The following is a 24,802-nucleotide window of genomic DNA, read 5'->3' on the forward strand; positions in this document are numbered from 1 at the left end:
AGACGTTCCAAAACATACTTTCAAGGTACATGACGGTTATTACAATGATTTTCCAACCTGTGAGATCTTCGATAATTATGCGCAAGTTTTCAAGCTACTTGTATGATCAAGTACTTGATCCTACGATAAGATTGAATCAATCACAGTAGAAACATTAAAGAGATAATAGTTGTAAATGCTTTAATTGGCATAAAGGTTAATACTTTATTATAATTTTAGTTTACTAAATTACCTTAGCCATATAAACATTTCACATTACTATCTCACTTATTTATTTATTCATTTATTTTAGAAAATTTTTTTTCTAATTCAAAAACTGTCAGAAAAGAAATTATTTTTAAACTATTTAATTATTTTACAGTTTATCTACATTCAGGCACATATAAATTAAAGCAAAAAAGAGAAAAAAAGATATTTAACTTGGCAGCAAATTTCATAATTATTACTATCTTATAGCAAAATTAAAAACAATTTTTAAAAACTTTTTTTTATAAGTGTTTACATTCCATATAATATTAATTATTTACAAATTGTTACGGATAAAGATATGTCTTTCTAAAAGGGATAAGTCTAACCAAGCAAATTAATTAATTTCTCATTATGTTAAAATTACTTTTATTCATGTGACAGCATGGTATTTTTATTAAAATATTTGCTATTATTAAACATCGAAAGTTTTTTATTTTAAAGTAAAAATGTTCCGAAGATTTTTTTTTTATCTTCTTAAGCTCAGGCATTGTCTAGCGACAATTTTTTTTTTTTTTATTTTTTATTTCAACTTTTTTTTCGTTTGCATTTTTTTATCGATATGAAGTTTTGCATTTTTTTTTCTTCTTTGTATAACAATAGACTGTCTTGTGAGGCTTCTAAAGGCACTGATCAAAGGATCATCGGAAATTTATTTAATTTCTTTTCATTTAGTTTAATGATCTATTGACGGATTGGGAAAAACATCGTAATTATATTGATTGGAGTATTCACCAGTAATGAGCCTCCAATGTATCCACCAACCCAACTTAAAAAAAAAAACATTATTTTATTTTCTCGTATTTTTGTAGAAAATCTAATTTTCAACACGCATATTTTATATCATATATGTATGAAAAATTTACAGAGAATAAAGATTACAATAAATTCTTGCTTATGTCGACCCACAAAAAATGTAATGATTTTTCCGTACATTTACACTTTTTTAAACTCTGAAAAAAAAAAAAAAAAAAAAAATACATATTAATGTTATACGTCACGAAATACATACACAATATATATGCAGAGTTTATTTTGTGAACGTTTCATATTATAAATTACATAATGTATTTTTTTAGATCTTAATTGTCAGTAATTTTGTTAATTTTCTAACAAATGAAAATTTATTGCAAGCTTAATTCTCTAAAAATCTATAATACTTGATAATTTTTTTATTTAAATATACCTGTTCAAAATTTACATAGATTTTTATTATTTTGAATGCTATTTATAATTAATAAGTTGCATCGCGTTAAATATGAAAAAAAAAAATAAAAATATTTTGAATACAATATACGTTCTCATTCGATTCGAATTATTTAAAAGATAGTAGTCTTCTTAAGATAATAATAATATTAAATAAAATATACAATTGAGTATGAATATTAAATAAAAAACTAGCATTAACTGGTTGCAGAGCCTTTTGTTTGCCGGAATGTTTAAATGTTTAACAAATATTTTTTTTTATAATTCTGACTTTTAAAAATCCATTGCCGACAAATTAATAACTACTTATCCAAAAGCTCTGAGTGTCAAGTTCCAGGCAACATACTAGGCAAAATAAAACTGATCAATTTATTATATTGATGTCTACAATGACTATCGTTATAATGTACAACTATTTATTTAATTATCATGCCGGATGGATTTGTTCATTCGACTAAGTATATCATGTAATTACATAATTTTATTTTTTTATTGTTTTTTTTGTTATTTTTTCATTTTTTTTTATTATAAAATAATGGAAAATTCGGTGGAAATTCATTATTAGTATATAATTTTTCATGATTAAAGTGATCTTTCCTTTTCTATGTTTTCTTTTTTTTTTATCTAAAGAATCGACAATATGTAATAACCACGAATAATTAGCTATTCATTGATCAATTAGAGAATTGATCATGAATTAGATCATGATTCCAAGTATGTATATTATTTTCTATTCCATATAAAAACAGTATTCTATAATTGATCACAAGAAATATGGAGTAATAGTCAAAGATGGTATAACTCTTTCAGAATCTGGCACAGCTTGGAATAGTATTGTACTTCTTTGATCAACAGTTGTGAACTGCAATATACTAGCTACATTTCCGCAACGATAACAATAATTAGGTGCTGACCATACTGTCACAAGTTTATCATCAAACATGTACCTATATCCTAAAATTAAAATGGTTTTATTTTGATTTTCTGTTAATTTATCATTTCTTATTTTAATATTAAATGATTTTAACGAATAAATTATTTTGAGTAAAGATATAAAATAGAAGAATCAGTCTGTAATAAAAATCTATGTTAAGTTACAATGATATAAAACTTGATACGAAGTAATAAAAGTCGAATTTTGTAATTATGGACTTTGGTTAGTTTGAACTTCAGAAATTTGTACATACAGTAAACTAAAGTTTAAAAATTTTTACTTTAAAAATTTGGATTTGATTTTTGAAGTATTTGATCTACTGAACAACTGTAAACTCTAATAAAAATGAAATTCTTTTCCAATCTCTAATATGAAAATTCCATTAGTTAAAAAATTTACTAATCAGCAATAATTTAATTGAATTAAATATTTTTTCAAAAATCCATTATACATTGCAAGTGTAAATTTATGAGTATCCAGTTATTGAAATAAAGATTAATAAAATATATGGTTTACCTTCGTGCACTAATTGATGAGCTCTACATATAAGTTCTAAATCATTTATTTCCATAAATTTATGAGTTACTTTACTTCCGAATAACCAACCAGCACCACGCGGACTTACCGCCCACGCATCAACATCTTCTGGATCAGACCATAATAAATCACAAAACGCTCCTACAAAAAAAAAGTGAATGAAAAAAATTTCAACGAACCTACAATTTCCTGAATAAAAAATAATAAATTACATAAAATACTAAACAAATTGATATAGATTTATAAATACCTTTATGAGGGATTTCTTGATTCCTTTCGATCGTCCTAATTTGATCTAATGTTCTGATAGCTGGAGATAGACCACCATGTACACAAAGTACTTGTTCATCGATTAACTGTCAACATAAATATACATCATACAGTAAAATAGATAACATTAATCATTATTATTTTGATTATTATATACATACGGCAGCTACTGTAAGTAAATCAAATACTCTGCAACAATATTTCCATGGATTTGCATTACCATATTTCATTTCACATTCATCTGTTATTAAAAAATAGTAATGTTTATTAAATAAATAATTTAAATTTTAATGAATCATTTCTTATTAATAATAGATGTTAAGTTTAAAGCTTGTGCCAATAAATTGAATTATTTAAAAAACTTAAGAAGGGTTCACAGATAAATTTATCAAAGTTTTTCTTTCAAATGAAAGCACTTATCACAAGATACATATCAAAGCTCGATGCACTAATTTATTATCTAACTATAGTGGACTCTCGATAACTCGAACTTCAAGGGAAGTGATAAAAACTTCGAGTTACCGAGTTTTTGACTTAACAAGATGTTCGAAATTTGCAAGTAGATTAGACCAAAAATTAAGAAAACAATTGATTTCTATTATATAAAGCATAAAGTAATAAAGCAAGTTGTTAATTTTCGTTTAGCACTCATGATGTCTAGATACGAACTGATTAACAATTAACAACCTTGCAAGAAAATAACTTAGAGAGGAAATATACATTATAAACAAGAATATAAGAAGCATTGAACATTCCCATAGGGATTTAGATTTGATTGCTATAAACTGTCCAAGTTCGGAGAAAAACGTCTTGATATTTTACTAACTTCGACTTATAGAGTTTCACTTTTAAAATTCGAGTTACAGAGTCTAAATAATTCAAGATATCGCGTATTTAAGAGTTCAGCGGAAGGGAATACAAATTTTTTTTGAGTTACTGCAGATTTCGACTTAACAAGGTTACAGTTATCGACAGCCCACTGTTTTTTCGGTCTAATTTATTAAAAATTTCTTTTTCGGTTGTTGGAAAAAATTTAGCCTAAGCTTCCATTCAGTGTACAAGTACAACAAGAAAAGCTCTGTTCCATTCAAGTGCAAAAAAGAAAAGAAGGCAAAATCCTCCTCCCGGATTAAAAGATTTGATTTGAAATGATTTGCAATGTTCAATGCTCATAAGAAGAGTGATTCAAAAGTATTCGGAGTATTCAAAAGCATTAAAAAGTATTTAAAATTTTGTTTTTCTTATCGTTTTAAATCCTTTCTTTTAATAAGGGCTTTTAATAAAAGCTTAACTAATAATAAACAAAATTAATTAAAAATACCATAAAATCCGTAAACTTGTGTAATTTGTCGTGATTCATGATTTCCACGTAATAATGTTATTCTGTCTGACCATTTAGCTTTAAGTGTTAACAATCGTGTAAAAGTTTCTAAGCTGTAGTATCCTCTGTCTACAAAGTCTCCCATAAAAATATAATTAGTATCAGGCACTGGACCTCCATTGCGAAATAATTCTTCCAAATCATAAAACTGAAAGATTAATAGATAAGAAAAATAATTATTTATGATATAAATTAAATAAAAAAATTAAAATTTACAAATATTAAAAATAAAGTTAGACAAACAAAGTGTTTTCATTGTTTACCTGTCCGTGAATATCACCACAAACGGTTACTGGAGTTGATACTGGTTGAATATTAGACTCCTCCAGCAATAAATCACATACAATGTCGCAGAGTTTCTATTGATAATTATAAATAATGATAAAATAATTATTGTGATTCATTAAGGGTTATAATTCTAACCTCAATTTAATAGTTATAGTTAATTAATTTAAACAAATAAGTGTTTATATAAATATTAAATTTAAGATTTATACAAAAATATTATTGTTAAATTAATAAAATACCTTGAGATCATTTTCTGGCAAATATTTGCATTGTTTTGCTATCTCAATCCAATTATCGACGTCTGACATTTTGGTTTGACAAAAACGACTATTGTATAGCCAATGAGTTACACACTACGACACTACATAGTGCTCTTTACCTCTCCTTATATAATAAGGTATAAAAGAAACCGGCTGTACGAGCGGGAACTTTCAAATTTAAGAATATTAATAATAATACTATTGGTAATAAGATTATAAACTAGAAAATCCCCAATAAGATTTAAGAAATTAACATACACAGTAAAAAATATTGTGTAGCTGTGATAAAAACGATCAGTCTTAAATTTTTTGTATTGATTATTTTGTGTCAAACCAACACAATTCTCTGTATTACTTTAAAATTTTTAATCGGTTTACTATCCAACACTTTAAAAGTGTTACCTAGTATAAATATCGATATTATCAACATTTATTAAGTGTTACTTTAAAATCAACACAAAAAAGTGTTGAAGTGACAGTTGAATTGTGTTAAAAAAAATGTCTTTCTTCTATTCACGCGGGAAGCGCCATTAAGCATCAGTTCTGCTTGGTTAGTTATTATTTTTGTGACATTGATTTTATTTATTTTCAATTGGACATAACAAAATTGAGATAACAAAGTGTATAATTCGTATAATTTAAAAAAAAAAAACAAATATTTGAAAAATTGAATCTGTGGCTTTTTTACTTTTCTACGTGCGCATATTTTTATTTTTTATTCTTTTTTCGTAATTGATTTGTTGATGAAAAAATTAAAAAATTGTTAACTGTCTGTTAACTTTAGGATCATGTTTACTATCACAAAATAGATCAATGTTAAATAATAATTAACACTTTTGATAACTTACAAAAATTAATGGTACATAAATAAAATGTATGGGTTAACATTTAAAAAGTGTTGAAGTTACTTCTCATATTGCTCGAATTTCGTGTTGAAATTTAACACAAATAGTCTGTGTTGAAAATTAACATAAATTATTGTATGTATTAATATTTATTCAGATCAATTTGTTAGAGAAACTATGAAAATATATTTTTATAAAATTCAACACTGAGAACTGCTTGATAAAATATATTTTAATTTTTCAAACAATAATCATTAAACAAAAATATTAAGTTGTGCAAAAGATAATTGAAAACTCTGATTCAGTCCTATATGATCTATGAGTTTATTCTGGCGGTTGCTTGGCTCGAACATTGAGCTATAAAATTTTTAACTCATAAGAAATTTTATACATTTTTATAAAAGTTAATGCGATATTTTATAATTTTTTAAAGAATTGATAATCCTTATGGTATAATGCCTATTTATAGTAGAACATGAAATTCATCAATTTAAAATCTCTAGATTTTTCTAACTTTCGCCATTTAGCAATGGAATTTGTAAAACTTCATTATCTACCCTGATAGCTAGTTGAGCTCAACCAACAACCAAATTGAGCGTAAATTTGACGTCAAATTAAAGCCGCTATTTTACGTATACGAGACATCAAAAAATTGAGTAGCAAAATTTGACTGCAGTAGTAGCTCAAGTTAACCTAAATTTTTTAGATTCGATTTAACAATTTCAGAAGATATCCCTGACAGCCACCTTAACTGTAAGTTAACTACAACCCTGATAGCCAAGTTGGCCGCAACTTGACGACAACCTACTGCCGCAACCTGTCGCCAAGTTTGCATTTCCATAAGTTGACGGCAACTTTCGGAGAAACTTGTCGACAATTTTCAGCTCGTGTAACTGTTGCCTACAAGTTGACTACAAGTTGCTCAAAAATTTGGCGACAGGTTGCGGCAGTAGATTGTCGACAAGCTGCTGAGCAATTTGTCGTCAACAGTGTCACAGTATAAGTTGTCGCCAAGTTGCTAACAAGTTGGTCGCAACTCATGTACACTAACTTTCTGATCAGAAACTCTGGGTATCAGGATTTCTTTTACCCAGGCATCCGTTAACCCGGATTCCTTTTACCCAGATTTCAAATTTTTCAATTGATAGTTCAATAAAAATTCACTAGATGGCAAATAAATAACAGTTTTTGAATAATTAAAAAAAAAAAAAATAATAGTTATAATAAAGTTGTAAATTAAAAATTTTTAATTAAAAAAAAAAATTATTTTATTTCTTTGTTATACACAGAATTTGTTGAATTTATTTGTTCATTTATTTATTTTATTAAGCAAATATAACATAGCAGAAGAAAGAGTCAGTCCGTTAATGAATATTTTAAAAAATTACAAATAAGATGATCTATGTAAGTGTAAATTTTTGTTTATATAAATAATGTACCGGGATTACCAGAGAAAAAATTCACTTCATGACAGACTACGAAAAAGCGACAATAAAAGCACTAAGGGAATGCTTTCTGAATGCGAAAATTCACGGCTGCATTTTTCATTTCGTTCAGGTACTGCTATATACCAAAGTAGCTGCGTATACCCGCTTCGCTGGGTTATTTTTAGTAGATTTCATGGAAATCTAACTATTTGGTGGTGCATTTACTTATGTGCTCAATTTTTTGAATTGCTCTGAAAAATTTGAAAATTATCGGATAAGATAATTCCTTTCCGATTGATTCCCGAAAAATTCGGAACAATCCAGAATATTTTAGACTAATGAGAATTAATTTTAAGAGTTTCAAATCAACTAAATTCTATATTGAGCATTCCAGGTGGGTCTCAAAATTTTTAGAACAATTTAAAACATTCTAGACTCATTAGAATTAACGTTAAATGATTTAAATCGACTTAGTTCAATTTAGAGCATTTCAGATGCATCACGAAATTTTTAGAACTATCTAGAACATTGTAGATGACTAATGAGCATATTGAATATACGTATTATTTTTTAATTAAAAATTATATATTCTTATAATTACTGATTTTTGGCAGTGATTAGAAAATGGCAAGCGCTGAAATTAAAAGTACCGAATTCCGTTCTGTCAATGTACCTTAGTATTCTACTGTTACCTGCTGATCGCTTCCAAGAAGCTGAAAATTGCATGAATAAAGAAATTCATAAATTTATTGCAACCGATGTAAATATTTTAATTTTTCATAATTATGTAAAAACTATGGGGATAAAAAATGATAACCATGTCTGTGTTCATGATGGATTGATCAAAACAAACGATGGTCCGGAAAGTTTTCATCGTCATAATAAGTCCAAACTAAGTGGGCCACACCCAATAGTATGGAAACTTATTGGTAATTATAGAAATTAAATATAAATAATGTAAAAGAGCTAATACCCAATCAGGGAACTAGTACCCGACCACTTCACACGCAAAAAAATAGGCGCTGCAACAGAACGAAGTTCTGAGGGGGCAACTGGATAAATCCTGTTGCAGCAACAGGATTTTCATGATACAGTAACAGGTCAAAATTCTCACAATGTAATAACTTTTGAACAAATGAATTCATCAAAAAATGATAAGAGACTTTTTTTGTAGAGCGTTCAATTCTCTATAAAATTATCCGATGGAAATTTCAGAGCGATTTGTGGTTTATTAGTTACAAAAATCAGAAAAAAAATTTTTTTTCCTCTGTTATTCTTATGGGGAATCGAAACGTGCGATGCGGACAACTTTAATATTAATAATATTAGGGGCTCATATTTTTAGAGGCCTATTTTGGCATCTAAATCAAACTGTTGAGCCTGATTAGAATAAAAAAATAAAATTGTTTTTTTTATTTTTTTTTTTTTTTTCAACGCCCTAGTAAATATAGATATACAAATACGTGAGTGATCGGGTACTAGTTCCCTGGCCGGGTACTGGATCTCTTATCTTATGATAATAAATAAATTATTTACATTTGACTATCAATAACATTTTTCTTTCATGTATAGATGGCATAGATAAAATTCTTATTGACCAAGAAATAAATTTAAATAGACTAATCAATGAACGTATTTCAAGAAAACACACACCTCAATATATAATTAATCGTAGAAATTACATAAAAAAAATCGGTCTGTCAGTTGACCCTGCGGGCTAGCCCCAAAACTTCCCGCTGTTTTCGAGCTCAAGGACCTTAAAAATATCACTGTGAATATATTTTCGAGCTCTTCCAGCTCGAAAATGCTATTACATGCGATTATTTTTTTATGACCTTCTCAAGCTTTAACAAGTTATGTTTTATGCTAGAAATTGAAAAGTTAAGAATCGAAAATCATTAATGAAGAAGCGGCTTTTAAATTTTTAGTCCCGATTACGTTCTATGAAATAAATGTATTGAAGCAGAAAATCAAGATTTGAATAAGTTTTGATTTAGGTCAGAGCAATAATATATGAAATAATCCGAGAAAAATATTAAAAACTAACAAGTTAGATGACATTATATGACGATCGAAAGAGACAATAAAGAGAAAAAGTTAGTATGATTTCAGACACATTTTAGCACATTATATTTTGATTTATCCGGAAAAAATAACATTTTATGTTATTTTCTTAAGCTTCAAGCTCCGATATCTTTTCTAATAATTAACCGATTTTGACGTTTGAGGTGGTAATCGGCGAGTCTCATTACGTTCTAAAGCTGATTAGAATTTGAAATCGATTGGTTCAGCCGTTTCGAAGATATTTGGAAAAACCCGTTTTCCACCATTTCCTTCTCCAAAGATATCTCTCGAACGCATTAATCGATTGAGATGGTTAAGGTGGCAATCGACGCATTTTTTAAAGTTTTAAGCTGATTAGATTTTGAAATCGATCGGATGAGTCATTTTAAAGATAATAAAAAAAAAACCGCTTTTTACAATGTCTTTCTCCAACATATCTCTCGAACGAATTAACCGATTGAGATGTTTAAAATCGCATTCGACGCGACTTATGAAGTTCTAGAGCTTATTGGATTTTGAAGCCGATCATTCAAGTCGTTTTTGAGAAATCAATAAAAAACTAAAAAAAAATTTTTTTTTTTTTTTCGTAATTTGCAAATATTTTCGAGTCTATTTAATCAAATGTTTCAAAATTCTCAGGGAAGTTGATGGCCAAAAAGATCTTTCGAATGCCACCTTAACTATCAAAATCGGTTGATTAGTTAAAAAATTATTCACACACACACACACACACACACACACACACACACACACACACACACACACACACACACACACACACACACACACACACACACACACACACACTCCGACATCATTCTGAAAGTAGTCAGAATAGCTTCCTAGAGCCTCAAAACGTCCACATCTGATGAAAACTCAATTTCCGAAAATCGGGGTAAAAACAATAACTTCTTGAAATTTTTGAAAATTTACAATTTTCTTAGCGGGAAATTAAAAATCTTTTTCGGGAAATAACGAACATCCCAATGTATATATATAGCGTATGTATAAAATGGTTAACGTTATTCACATATATATGTTTTGTGACGAGATTGTTTATTACTCAATTCATTAGTTGCATTATACATTATTTTTCAGTATTATTATTTTCAGTCATACAGCAAAAAGTTTACACCTTTTTCGGTCTTCCTAGGTTAGAAATTCCGATCGAAGTAATTTAGATTGAATCGGAAAATGATCGATGTTACGTTGTTCTCAAGTGGGTTCGATCGGAATTCTTGACCGTGGGTTTTATAATATTCATTAATTTACAAGCACGTCAATTATTTTATAATTATAATTTGACTTTGAATTGTTTTAGCTACTTTTACTTACTTAATAAATACATCAATCATGACATCGTATCTTTTTTATCAGTCTTAACTATATATCAGTTTTCAACAATTATATTTTAACTTTAATCGTAACAAAAAAGTCAAATGGATATTCGGTAATGGAGCATAGCCAAATCTTTGCATTAGTAGTATGCAAAATTATTCATGATAGAGCTTCTGTTTTATTTATATTTTCTGATTGAAATTATAATAATATTACATATGATTAATCCATTAGTTTACAATATTTTTGCTTTTTAATTATTTCGTTACAGATTTTTGTTTTTCGATCATCGTTATTATATTTTGAATAGTTACTAGTTGAATCTATAAAAGTATTATTTTTTTTCAGTAAGTCTGTTTCAGTCGAATGCTAAAAATAAGTTTCATATTATTTATCAAGTAACTAAAAAATTCTTTATTTACTTTTGATTTTATACATATCATTTTTTGGATACATAATTGAAAAAAGTACCTCTATTATGATTAATAATAATTGATATAATAATGATTTTGAGATGATGATAATGGTCGTAACAGTAATTACAGATGATATAATTTATTACCTAACTTTTAAGATATAAAATTAGAAAACCATTTGTTTTAAATATAAAACGATTTCAAATGTCAAAAACGAATACGTAGACATTATTGTATACTTTTTAAATCATTTATACAAAGTTATCAGTCAATTTTTATTATAAATTTAAGAGTTAGTTATTTGTGAATGCATCAAAAAGTTTATACAAATTTTTCTAATACCCTAATTAATAAGAAAACAAATACATGTAAGTATCCTTCAAAATTTGGCGTCATTAATAGATTTGATATCAATTGAATTTTAAATATTTATAAATTCTTTAGGATATTATTGTACTTGTTTTTTAATTCACTCTTCATAGATTTGAAGTTTTAAATCACATCTGTTCTTATTTTGGATCTGAACAAATTCATGGCAAAATCGGCTTGTTACTTTGAGTTCTTCTAAGCGCATTGATGTACCATAACATTACATCTTTGTTTTTCTGCTTAGAATTTTGTTTTAGAACAATTTAATGATTTTGATTGTAAGTACTCCAAGCAACCAGCCGATCTTTACGTCAATCAATAGTTTTTAGAATTAATGAATATTGAAACGCATATAATTGTAAGATGTCAATAGAATTAACTATTATCTTATTCATGTACTTTAAAAAAAATATATATAATCAAATGTTTTTGGACAAACAGTTTTGAAGTGTAAAATTATGTTAATTAAATTAACGTTCCCTTATAAATGGAATCACAGTTATCTCCTTCCGCTTATATTGGTTTCCTATGTTATCATATATTAATTCGTTCAATTTCTTTCCTAGTTTAACATAACTATCTATTCGATTAATGATGCAGCTATGATAGATTACGCTGTTTGCGATATAATTATCGTATGTGTATAAATACACTCAATCTATTTATTATATCCAGCTATGCATTTGTTTCCACTTTTCCACGCTTATATTTTCTGCATGAAATACCTACAGAAATCATAGTCTTCTTCATGAATGCACTTTAATCGTACTTTTAATTTTGTATTTCTAAATACAATCGAGCTTATAGAAAAGTAATTCAGCTATTACTATATTTAATAGCATGTACGTATTAGAACCGAAAATTCGCAATTCACACAAAATAGAAAAAAATTAATTTACAACAGTAATATTCATATGTTTTTCTTTTTTTCATTTTAGTTTTTGTAACAAAACAATTCAAAACTACTTACTTTATCATCGGTAACGTGAACTCGTGAGATTACAAAACAAAGGTAAGGTATATTTAAATAAATAATAATAATAATAATAATAATAATAATAATAATAATAATAATAATAATAATAATAATAATAATAATAATAATAATAATAATAATAATAATAATAATAATAATAATAATAATAATAATAATAATAATAATAAAAATGATAATAATAATAATAATAATAATTATAATAATAATAATTATAATAAAAAAAACAGCAATTAGAACTCGCCTCAATCTATACGTTAATCAACCTCATGATAGGTTCCAATTAATGTTTGATCTCGTTCACAATTTTCTAACCTAATGTAATAATGATTCCTATCCGATAATAAAAATATAAACGAAAGTCGAAAAAAGTAACAATTCGCAGTATTTCCATTTCCGAGTTAGCTAATATCAATAACAGAAAATTAGTATTTATATTTAATCGAAGTTCTATGAAGAATGAAGTAGAGAACTGCATACGATATGGCCAATAAGTTGAATAATTACTTAGGTATCCGGTAGTAACGAAGAACTAGATATCCAAGCGTTCGAAACACCACCAAGAATGCTAAAAGAATAACGGTGTTAGCCCATAAAGGTAAACTGGATCCTTTTTGACCACCCTGGTTTTCAAGTATTGCTGACACGGGAATCGTTGTTCCATTTTTGCACTCTGGGAATTTACTTGGTTGCGAGCATCTATTTAAATGGATTGATTTCTTAGAATTAATTACTATTTTGAATTTTATTTATTGCATTGTATAAACAAAAGTGTATAACTCCGCAATTGAAATCAACATTAAAACTTACGCTATAGGATCGCCAACTCCAAATTCTAATATTTGCATATTTTGGTAAGCATAATGTACCATGCTAGTATAACGTGCCCAGGCAAGCCAGGGTGGTACAGAAGTCGCTAAGTAACCTCCTAATAATTGTGTAGCGAGAGTGTAGAGTGCTGAAGCTGTGATGCTTACTTGTAGATCCAAACAACAAGCCCCAACAAAAAAACCAACACTCTGTAATTGATAAATTTATCAATTTTAGTCATTTTACGCAATAATATACTAAAAATAATTTTTTTTTATTTTCGAAAAAATAAAACAGGCATATTAATGAGGGTGAATTCAATCAATAAATAGGAATTATAATGTCTCATACCTGTGCCACTACAGTGTTCAGAAGTAAAAAGGCAAGTAATGTCATAAAAACTGCTGGACTGTGAAATCCTAACATTGGATAACTAATTATATGATATACTGCCGGAAGAGTTATCGTTAGTGGTAGTTCGCCAACCATTTTGGCTAAATAATAAGCTGACAGTCGGTACGATCCTGACATACGCTCTTTATTTATAACTTCACGCTCAGGAGGAACTAAAAAAGAACAATAATTCTAGTTTTATTTGTTAATAATTAAGTCAAAATACATATTTAGTTAGTTTATTTACAGCTAGAAAGAGCACCAAAATGTGCAAACAGCATCCAGTATGTGGTACTAAAAAACATCCATCCTTGAATATCATGGAGGGCTGCTTCAGTTCTAGGTAATCGAAGCCAAAGAAGCCCAGCTAAAATGCCTAGAGCAATTGTTTGGAGCCAATTTAATCTCGATAACATTCGTGGTCGAGCTTCTTGAAAATTTCTTTCGGATAAAACCTATGCAAGACAATACTGGTATTCATTAACGTTGAAAAATAAGTGAAAAAAGAAATGTATCTTACTTTGAATTGAGACCAAAAACTTGTCGGCCATTGCCAAGAATAATCTTCATCTGCTGAACTAGCACTACTGCTAGCGTGACTTTGTGTATCCAGCCATAATGTACGGCCTTCATCTTCTTTCACTGTTTAGAATTATAATTAAAAGTGAAGAAATATGTAACTGTTATGCATTTATCATTTGGCTAAGTTTAATAGATCAATAATAAAAATTATTATATATTTGTGCATTCAATGAATGCATAAATTATATGTAAAATACCGTTGTGGGTTATATGGTGTTCGTGGTAGTGGATAAAATGGTCACATAGCGGATATCGACTGGGATTATAGTCAGCACGAAGTTCTAGTGGGCAGTCTGATCCCTGTCTTGCTGCTTTGGCCGCTGCGATGATACGTTCTCTCACTTCTTCCGGCCCCTTTATTTGTTCCACTGCAACGAACAAAAGTAAACTAAGTACACCCGTGTTCCTAATTGCTTCAGTTGACCCTTAGCTTTTTTTAATTTTCATAAATTATATTATTCCTAAAGAGATATTATACGCATGTATTAACGTGAAGTTCTCTATAAGTATGTCTTAAGCATGGCGAGGATAAAAAATTTAGCGAAGTGTAAACATAGACAACTGCACAAATTGGATTATTTTATATCATCAATTTTTTTATAGTATGATCGATATTTTAACAATAAAAAAACTCGTAGATCAAATTAATTTATTGGTAAAGGAAAAAGGCTAATGATCTGTATTAATAAATTTTCTAATTGCTATTGAATTTGTATATGGTGCCTTAAATCGTAAAATAGAACCTCAATTTCAATCTTCAATTCAGGCTATTATAAATAAGGTTGAAGAAATTGAATTGAGGATCAATGCTACACATTACAAATGTATTAAAGAGCCTTATTTAAACCTCGATATTGCAGTTATATCCGTTTTCGTACTTCAGAGGTTCAGATGGGATTGGTTATAACTTCGCTAGAACAGTTTGAACTTCTCTATCGATGAAGCTATTGAGGCTAAAGTGATTTTTAATCTCTTTCTAGCTGTACATATATGTCTGTTATATATATTTATAGGAAATTGAATTCTCTACAAAAAAGGTATCTTACAATTTTTTTGTAAACTTCACCGTTCAAAAATTATTAAAAGTTAAAGTTTGATTATTTTCAGGCAGATTTCTTTTTTCTTATGAGTTTTATAACTCGTTAAAGAAAAATTATTATGATATGCGCACCTCATGGCTTTATAGGAAATTCATTGCTCTATAAAAATGGTTTCTTATGATTAGTTGATTAAATTAACCATTTAAAAGATATTCATCGTCAAACTTCAATGCACACTAATTTTAACAGTTTTTGATCTATAATTCGAACAATTCTAATTTAATTTATGAGTTTCGGGAAAATTCGTACAAGCTTGAATTTTTGTCGTGAAAGTAACTACTATCCAAGTTCTCTGTTCGAAAATTTATTTGTAATTTATTATATTCTTATAATATTTTCATAAACTTGATCTTTATTAATTAGAAATTCTGATCTTGTTGTTAATTATTTTTATGGCGTTTGTTCAGAGCATATTTTAAAACTTTTTTCCACAAAATATACATGAAATTTTTTGTTCAAGAGGATTTTTGTTTTGAATCCCATCGCTTCTTTTGTTTGTTTTGTGAAAGTAACGCCGTCTAGTTTCCTATTCTCATCTTTAGTATCTACCCGTTTCCTACTGCATTTTCAGTGTTTCTAAATTTCAGCATCTTTTATACCTGATGAAATAATTTAATATAAATAAGCCTTATAATCACCATGTAAATAATTGTATATGGTATTACATTTGAGCAAGTGTATTAGTTATTTATTGTGAAATGACCAACTTATAACAGTGAATAGAGAATTTTATGTCAGTGATGTAAAGTTGACGTGCTTGGCTATAAATTAACCATAATTTAATGATTAATTCACGGTGACTACGAAACAATCAGGGCTGCGTTCAATACGGGGGAACTTAAATTTAGAACAATAACATAAAATGACTCTATTGCGTTGTTTATCGTTAAAACATAACCGAAACTATGAAAAAGCATAACGTATTCTTAATACCCTGATTGTAAACTTTGATTAAAACTAAACAAATTCGATTTCAAGTCAATCCGATTTTAATCGAAATCAATCAGTTTTAATTGAACCAATCAGAACGCTTATCAAGCAGCCCCAAGTTCCAATCGAAACGAATTTAAGTTTATAAGGAAGATGTGTGTAAATTAATAAGAAATTAAAAAATAGGTTGATCTATTTTATTGTTAAGATGTCGTGGCAACAGCTTTCCCCTATATTTATTCAATAACATGACTTTAGAAAATAAAAACATAATTACGTATGAAATCAGCAGGATTGTAATGAGGAAGTAAAGTTAGTCCGATAGTGGCAAAAAATCTTCCAATGTTTGTTGTAGAACCATAATATGCAACTTGCCCACGACTGAGCAATAAAAGTTTGCTGAAACTATGAAACATCCTAGAGCTTGGCTGATGTACGGTTACCACTATACTTTTGCCTTCTTGTTCAGCATATTTTTTCAGTCTTGAAATTAAGGCTTGGGCAGAGTGTGAATCCAAACCGCTTGTTGGTTCCTTGAAAGTATGTAAAAATATATTTTTATTTGAATATTAATATATTTTTGAAAATCGGGGTGAAAACAATAACTTCCTAAAATTTTTGAAAATTTACAATTTTCTTAGCGGGAAGTTAAAAATTATATGAATATGAATTGATCATAAATAAAATAACTTAAAAAAAAAATTCATAAATTTTATAGCACAAGTAGATATCTCATAAAAATACTTAATAAGATTGACAATTATATAAAAATTAAACTTTGAGCTCGAATAACTTTTGAACCAATAAATTAGCGAGAAATCATAGAGATCTTTTTTGTAGAGCAGTAAATTCTCTGTAAAAATATGTATGTTTCATTATTTTAGAATTAGCTGTTCCCAAGTTATAAAATTTTGAAGAACGAAAGAAATTTTTCCCATGTTATTTCCATAAGAAACTATGGTTGGAATGCGGACTATTTTAAAGCCAATATTAAGAGCTCAAATTTTGAGGGATTTTTTTTTTTATCCATTTGGAAGCATTCGAGCCCGTGGGAGCAAAGAAATTCGAAAACATCCCTGCTAAGGACCACCCTAATACATATACATACAAGCACATACAATATATAAATTAATTTTTACCGATTCTCTGAAAAAAAAAGCTTTGTTTACAATTTAAACAGCCAAGATCTTAACCTTTGAAATAGTCTTCTTGTTTTTAACAATCAGTTGCCTTAAAAATAGCATCATAAATACCCCATACTGGTGCAAGATTCTAACAAGTTTCAGATTAATTATTTTAATGGTCCATTTATTTATATTCTGATAATTTTTTACTTAATTAAAGACTGAGAAAAAAATATAGTGCTGCAGACTAGATTTAGTTTGCCTAATAAAATTGCTGTTGGCTCAAATCTGCTAAATATTTAAGCAAAAGACTATTTTGTTCAATTAAATTAAATAAAATTCATAACTTAAAGAGAGATTTATTGTGTAGGCTATTGGTCGAAATCCTGGATACTGAAGGGACCAAAATTAGTCAATATAATGGACAAAGGAATATTGTCCGCTAAAATTTTTTTATAGATTTATGTAACGCGGAAGTAACGCTTGAATTCAAGTATTATCATGGTAGCGAATTACCCTGATTAGAAAATACCCGGATAAAAACGATTAACTGAACTAAAAATGAAGGTAGTTGGTTAAAAAAATTTTAACTCTTGGTTTAAGTAGTACATTCTTTGTCCAATCGCATGAAAAATTTCAAACCAAAATTGTGGTCGACATGTCTTTAAGTCTTAGTTAAGTGGAACAGAGGCTTACTTGCCGTAAATCAGAATTGACTGGGCCCAATATTTTCATTCTAGTTTAACTGGATGAATTCAGGATGTGATCATTTATGAGATTTGAAAGTCTTTAAATATCTCTTAAGATTGTGTTATTGAGTTTTGAGACTGATTTCAATAAATTTTATTTTTCATTATCAATTTTGAAAATGATGAATTCAAAATTATTAGTACTAAACAAAAAGTTATAAAATAATAGTAAACTTACATCGAGCAACATTAATGATGGATTTGTGAGTAACTCGCAAGCTATACTAGTTCTCTTTTTTTCTCCTCCGGAAAGACCTCGTTTTGTGTAGTCTCCAATAACTAAAATAAATAATATCAATATAATTCATTTTGTGTATGCTTTTTTTTTTCGTATTGATTACTCGACCTTAGTAACTAATATACTTTTTATATAGTAATTTTATATGTAATTGTGATTTTAAATTAATAAATGTTAATAAGTTAATATCGATATTTGTTTGTACCAATCGTACCATTTAGGGCATTTTTATAAACTTGTGCTAATATTATTTCTAAATTTTAATTTCATTATTTACAATTAATAATCTGTAGAATTTAATTTAAAAAGTCAGACCCTTACGGTTTCAACGCCATGGCGAAAGCAATATGAAAATACGGTGGTTCTGTGGTTCGAACACGCCTGCAATGTTTCCAAATAGCAAAATGACTTCATAAGGAGTTCTGAATGAGTTCCTATTTATGATTTGAACGTCTCATCAACATCTTAAAGAAGTCTTTAAGAAGTTTTTAAGATGTTGAATGAGCCACCTAGCGAACTCACTAAAACTTCTTTGAAAAGAGTTCTCAAAGAGTTCTTTTTTCTGATTTCGCAAATAAGACTTCAGTATGAATTTACCATGACGTCTTTAAGGAGCTCCTGATTTTTACTTCATAAAGAAGTTAAATAAATAAATACATTTAGAAGTTACAAAACTTATTCCGATTTGAATGCTGTCTGGTTTTCAATTTGCATTGACAGTGGTTTCACCATGGAAACGCAGTGTCTTTTGTGAAATTACGACACTAAATTCACACCACCTTTCCACTGCATTTTTGCAGTGATCCCCTTCCAGTGTTCCAGTTTTGCACAATGTTTTTATGAACTATTGTTTTTAATCGAGCAAAAACTTTTTTGCAATTAATAGTGATATTTCGTTTAATATAAATACAAATCAATTCTTATTAATCATAGAAAAACAGTTGAATACCGCAAGTCTAAATTGTAAATAAAAGAAATTTTGCGTAAAACATGTACTTAAGTAAACTAATAATTTAGCTAAATATGGTTTATCAATGAAAATTACATATTTTTTGATAATCATTTTATTAGATGAACTTTTTTGATGAATTAGAGGAATATTTTTATGATAGTAAAATACCATCATAAAATTTGAGACAACATCATTGAATTATGGTTCGTTCAATTTGAAAACATAAACAATAATGTGATGACCATGCGAACAGTTAATTGAAGTTATTTATTTACTGGTTTTTCGACAATAATTACTGTATCTAGAATTATTTTTTCCTGGTTTAAAATCACCATAAAATTAAGAAAAAACTACTGTAAAACCATCATTCAAATACATTGAAAATTGGGTATAAATCTAGTGTCGCAATTGTACGAAATGTTTCATGGTGTTGCTTTAACCGAAAGTGGAAGGTCAAATCCCTATCGCATGTGGCCTACACTTGAACGCGATTTTTTTCTATTAGTTTTCGTAATGGTGGAGTCATTATAAATTTTCGTTGAAATAATACTACCTACCGATAACACAAAGGATTGAGCTCTTTAGTATAAACTACCCAGTAAACACATTGATGTAAATTTGACGTCAAAGTGACGTTACGCTATATCATCATTTACCTAAGATATAAATCATGAATGAGTCAGGTGTGACTCATTATTTCACACTTTTTTACGTAAGATTATGATGTAAAACTGATGACGTATATATGACGTAAATGTGATGTCTGTGTGACATTCCATGATGTCAGTATGACATATGGATGATGTCAAAATGATCAATCCGGAAAAAATAGTTTTGAAAAAAAAAAAAAAAAAAAAAAAATTAAATACCATATATTCGATTTGTTTATTACCTCGCGAACGCATTACAAAATCAGATATAAGAATTAATAGCAGTAAATTATGAAAAAACTCTGGGCGTCTGCTGGGTTCGAACACGGCTCTTCTTGGCTGGTAGTCCTGAACGTTGATCACTAGTCCACATCACAAGAGTTCAAGTCTTGTGCTTAATTGATGTATTTAGAGTGAAATGCCGGTAAAGACAGAGTTCATAAGGTTTCGTAATGGATTTTAACAAAATTTAAAAGAACTCCATGAACTTATAAAATTTTATAAAAACAACATTTGTCGGCCTCGATGATAATTATAAAACATTTTATTAAGTTTCTTCAAATTTTTTAATTTTCTGTTGTGATGTGAAATTTACAAAATCTTATATAAAATTTTGCGAATTATTAAATAATTTCACAAAATTGTATGAAATTCAATCGATTGACAAATTGCAATATTACACTTTACATTCTTAATATCAAAAGAGTTCAAACTATTGTTACGTTTTCTTTTTCATTCTCAATGATATTTTCGGTATATCATCTAAAAAAATGAAGATAATTTTTTTATGCTTACGCTAATGTTTTAATCTAAAACGTCTGAAATCTATTATCGAGTTTATCGATTACATTGGCCCCAAAAACGTTCGACATTTAGTTGTTATTCTTACATATTTACACATTTTTGAAAATTCATTCTATGAATGTTTTATTTTAATAAATAGATGATAAATACATTATGACTCAGAAATTACATCAAAATTGCGTAAAATATTGATTTGTCACTGATGTAATGATATGATTTAAGAGTGACATCTATAATACGTATAACAGTGACTTTGCTACTGACATAAATGTATGATTTTAAAATTACGTCATTATGATATACAATAATGACTTTATTACTACGTAACAATGTGATATAGATTTTATGTCAAGCGTACGTAATACATAAGTCACAACTGTGATGTTACACAAGAGTCATGCTTACATCAATATGATATCAAGCTTTTGCATCATATTAAAGTCATTTAGAACGTCACATTGACATTAAATTTATATAAGATGCCGTGACATTTCGATGACCTACGTATGACATCAAAACAAGATCATGTGTTCACTGGGTACGGTGGTCAACATCGTGAAATTTATGGACTCAATGAAATAGAAATTCTAATCATTTTCCGATTGTTTTTGAATCCCTACTCTTATTTTAAATCGCATGTCTTCGTCTTTAAGTGAGCGAGCTCTAGCCTATTCAGTAGAGAAAGGGCAAAAAAATAGTAGAAGGGGGCGCATGTATGCACTACTACGATTGAACCATTACTCACACAGCTTTACAAAGAGCTGTGATTGGTTTTATTGACAAGCAGTTCACACTGAAACTCCAAACTGGGGAAGGGTTAAATAAAAAAATTGGAGTAACAATAATCACTTGGACAAGTGTTGGATTCAAACACAGGATTTGTAGAAATACTTCAAAATCGAAAATCGTAATAGGTAAAACAAAAATAGCATTCTAAAAGAGCGTTAGATACTTAGGAGTACATTTTAACCAGGAATGCAAACCAACAACACACATAAAGACAAGGCGCGCCAAATTAGATAAAATCTTTGGTCGTCCACGACGTCTCGCACGACTGAAGGGGACTGTCCTTTTGGCTATGTCCACCATCTACAGGGGCTACTTCCTGCCTGTTGTCACTTATGCGGCAGCAGATTGGAGTGACCTGTGTAGAATGGAGGATTGGCTCTCAGGGCCCTGCAACGGCGAGCCCTGATTACGATGGCGTTTTCATACAAGACGGCATCGTATGAGGGACTTTGTGTCGTTGCAGGGCAGTGTCCATTTGGCTTGTAATTGAAGAACGTTGCACCCGCTACAATTCTCGCATTGGCAAACAGGTAACCCTTGGATTCGTGACTGTGCAGCCAGATTATAAAGAAGGCCTTGACTCCCTAAAAAAAGAAACCGTTCGCAGATGGCAAGACAAGTGGTCCACAACGAATAAAGGATGAATGACATTTAATTTCTTCCGAGACATTGCTAAACGTCAATCGAACAAACACATCAGCCCTCATTTCTGACTTACTCAGATTTTAACCGATCATGGCTGTTTCAAAAATAGACTCTTAAAGTACAGACTTTTAAAAGATCATAAATGTCCCCAATGTAACAAAGGAGGGGATACCATTCAACACTTACTGCTGAAATGCACTGAGTTCAAGCCTCATATTGGGCACCAAGCCAGCGAGCACCGCCCTCTTCGTGAGTTTCGCTACTAGCATGCCAACCATTAGCAGCTCTAACTGTCTACAGCTTACTGTATAGTTACAAAGCTGAAGTTGCGGGAAGCCAACATTTGCCTCTACGAATTATCGACGAGTTTATACGGTCTCTGATTTGGCTTTCAAAAACTTTAATTGCTTCTGAGCTTGGAAAGCGGAAAAACAAATCTATAAAGCACTGATCAAGTGAGATAATAGCTTGTTCGAAACTGAATGTAAACAAGCGGATGAAATACTTTTTTAGGAACTCTTTTTAGGTTATTGACGAGAAGTTGCATCTCACCATTTTATTAAGAAGCAATCTGTTCACTCGGACAGGAAACTGGTGCCACGGGAAAACGTGCCAAGCCCTCTTCGGCCGGAGTCTCTTTTTTCCTGAGATGGTAATATATATAGTGTTTGACTCAAGAGAGGTATGGACTCATTGTGGCTGTGGTTAGGATACCTCGCGTAGTTAGGATTTTTAATTAAATCTCCGGTCAACGTTTACCCTTAGTCACTTGATTATATTTTTTGACTAAGAGTGTCGTTTTGGGCGGAAGTAAGGGCATTAAATAAAAAGGTGGTAAATAAAAATATTATAGAAAGAGATGAATTAAATACTGGAAATGAGTCGCTTGTAGTAACTGGCAACATTGCGCAGAAAATCGGAATAAATTTGATGCCCAACTTTACTTGCGTCTTCTTGATTTTCGAGAATCGGGGTGAAAACAATAACTTCGCGAATTTTTGCGAATTTACAATTTTCTTTTCATGATACCAGCAACGAAACTTGAAGTTCCAGTGTTTCTACAGCCCGTCGAAATAAGCTAATTTCAAGCCGATGCTGCAAACGACTGCTAGCAAATTTGTAATTCATAAATCCCTTCACAGCGGGCAGAAACATGCGTGTTTCTTCCCTTGAGAAGAAACACAATTGTTTCTGCCCTGTGTTAGTTATATTTAATATTCATTTGCAGCCTTATTACTCTCATTTGTTTACTTGTCACTTCAGTTTACTCATTTCATTTTTTAAGTGACAGTTTTAATTAACCAAATAAAATTACTGAAAAATGAGTGAAAATAATATTTTTGTATTATTTACTATTTAATAAGTGACTGTAAATCACATACTTCTCATTCTCTAACAGTTCTCTGCATCATTAGCTTGAAATTAACTTGTTTCTTACTGGCTACTGACACTGAATCTTCAAGTTCCGAATCAGGTAATCATGAAAAGTATAGTGTGTGACTCAGGATAAAACACGATTTCAGACTGCGGGTGATGTTAGCCCTCGCCTGCTGCTCGGGCAGCCAACCTCATCCTAGTCTGAAATCGTCTTGTTTCATCCCTTGTTACATAATATACTATTGCAGAAAGTTAGAAAGGAAGTATTGACCTAATTTATGAAAAGGAATTTTAGACCGTGATAAATTACCAAATTTTCATACGAGACTCAAAATAATTAAGTAGTTGGTTTTTTCGCGCGACATTAAATATCATCCCATGCTACAGATAGTTATATTTCACTAGGATTAACTATATTTAGTTATATATGTGGCTATAGATATCCATATTTGGCTGTATATGATTCGTTTTCCCTAGGGCATTTAAGTATGGTAACTTGTTTAGTTTATAACTGGATTAAAGTAATCATATTATACTTACTCGTATCTTGGCAGCCAGTGAGATCAAGAACCTCAATGATGTGATCTACGCACTGCATTTTCTGGGAGTGCAAAAGTGTATCCGGAAGCCTCAATCGTGCCTGATACTAAAATTAAACCATATAATTTCATCATTAATTTTTTAATAATCTAATGCCCTACCCAAGAAGTACACAAAAAATTTGTTAACATTTTTTTCAATTGAAATTAATTGTCGATTATCGTGCAACTAATTAGTAACTTAGATTTACCATAAAGTCAACAATTTTTTAGTGTCAGTTAAGATACTCATTAACTTATACGACGATTTTTAAGTTTCATCTTCATAAATATTTTTCGAACTTTATACATGCAGTTAATAAAAATGTGGTTACGATTAACCATCGGAAGATTTGCTAATGGTAGATAGTTGTCATAAAATGTATCGTTGAATTGGCAATGCTAGATTGCTGCATTGAGTATCTTTAATTTCGAATAGAAATAGTGTTGTCTTGACAATACAAATTGGTAGCATTTCCCATACTTGTTATTGCTGTTTTAATTAT

General features: G+C 29.3%; 2 protein-coding genes across 4 annotated transcripts in view; both read right to left on the bottom strand.

The window, feature by feature from the left end:
- Positions 1–1,268: 1,268 nt before the first annotated feature.
- LOC103571371 (serine/threonine-protein phosphatase 6 catalytic subunit) lies at positions 1,269–5,228 on the bottom strand. Its single transcript, XM_014442611.2, has 7 exons — positions 5,102–5,228; positions 4,838–4,933; positions 4,515–4,722; positions 3,355–3,434; positions 3,174–3,279; positions 2,903–3,064; positions 1,269–2,406 (listed from the first exon to the last, which is right to left on the bottom strand). The coding sequence occupies exons 1-7, from the start codon at positions 5,168–5,170 to the stop codon at positions 2,216–2,218; spliced, it is 912 nt and encodes a 303-aa protein (XP_014298097.1). The 5' UTR covers positions 5,171–5,228; the 3' UTR covers positions 1,269–2,215.
- A 5,265-nt stretch (positions 5,229–10,493) lies between these two features.
- LOC103571372 (uncharacterized) overlaps positions 10,494–24,802 on the bottom strand; it is a 56,329-nt gene continuing 42,020 nt past the window's right edge. For all 3 annotated transcript variants that reach the window (XM_008549510.3, XM_053740586.1, XM_053740585.1), the window contains 9 exons: positions 24,259–24,364; positions 18,442–18,542; positions 16,668–16,923; positions 14,558–14,728; positions 14,299–14,420; positions 14,026–14,233; positions 13,737–13,951; positions 13,386–13,594; positions 10,494–13,274 (listed from right to left, as the gene is read on the bottom strand). In XM_008549510.3, coding sequence (XP_008547732.1) covers positions 13,079–13,274; positions 13,386–13,594; positions 13,737–13,951; positions 14,026–14,233; positions 14,299–14,420; positions 14,558–14,728; positions 16,668–16,923; positions 18,442–18,542; positions 24,259–24,364 — 1,584 coding nt within the window. In that variant the 3' untranslated portion in view covers positions 10,494–13,078. The remainder of the gene's footprint in view (positions 13,275–13,385; positions 13,595–13,736; positions 13,952–14,025; positions 14,234–14,298; positions 14,421–14,557; positions 14,729–16,667; positions 16,924–18,441; positions 18,543–24,258; positions 24,365–24,802) is intronic.

This window comes from Microplitis demolitor, chromosome 7 (assembly GCF_026212275.2).
Source record: "Microplitis demolitor isolate Queensland-Clemson2020A chromosome 7, iyMicDemo2.1a, whole genome shotgun sequence".
Lineage (NCBI taxonomy): Eukaryota > Metazoa > Arthropoda > Insecta > Hymenoptera > Braconidae > Microplitis > Microplitis demolitor.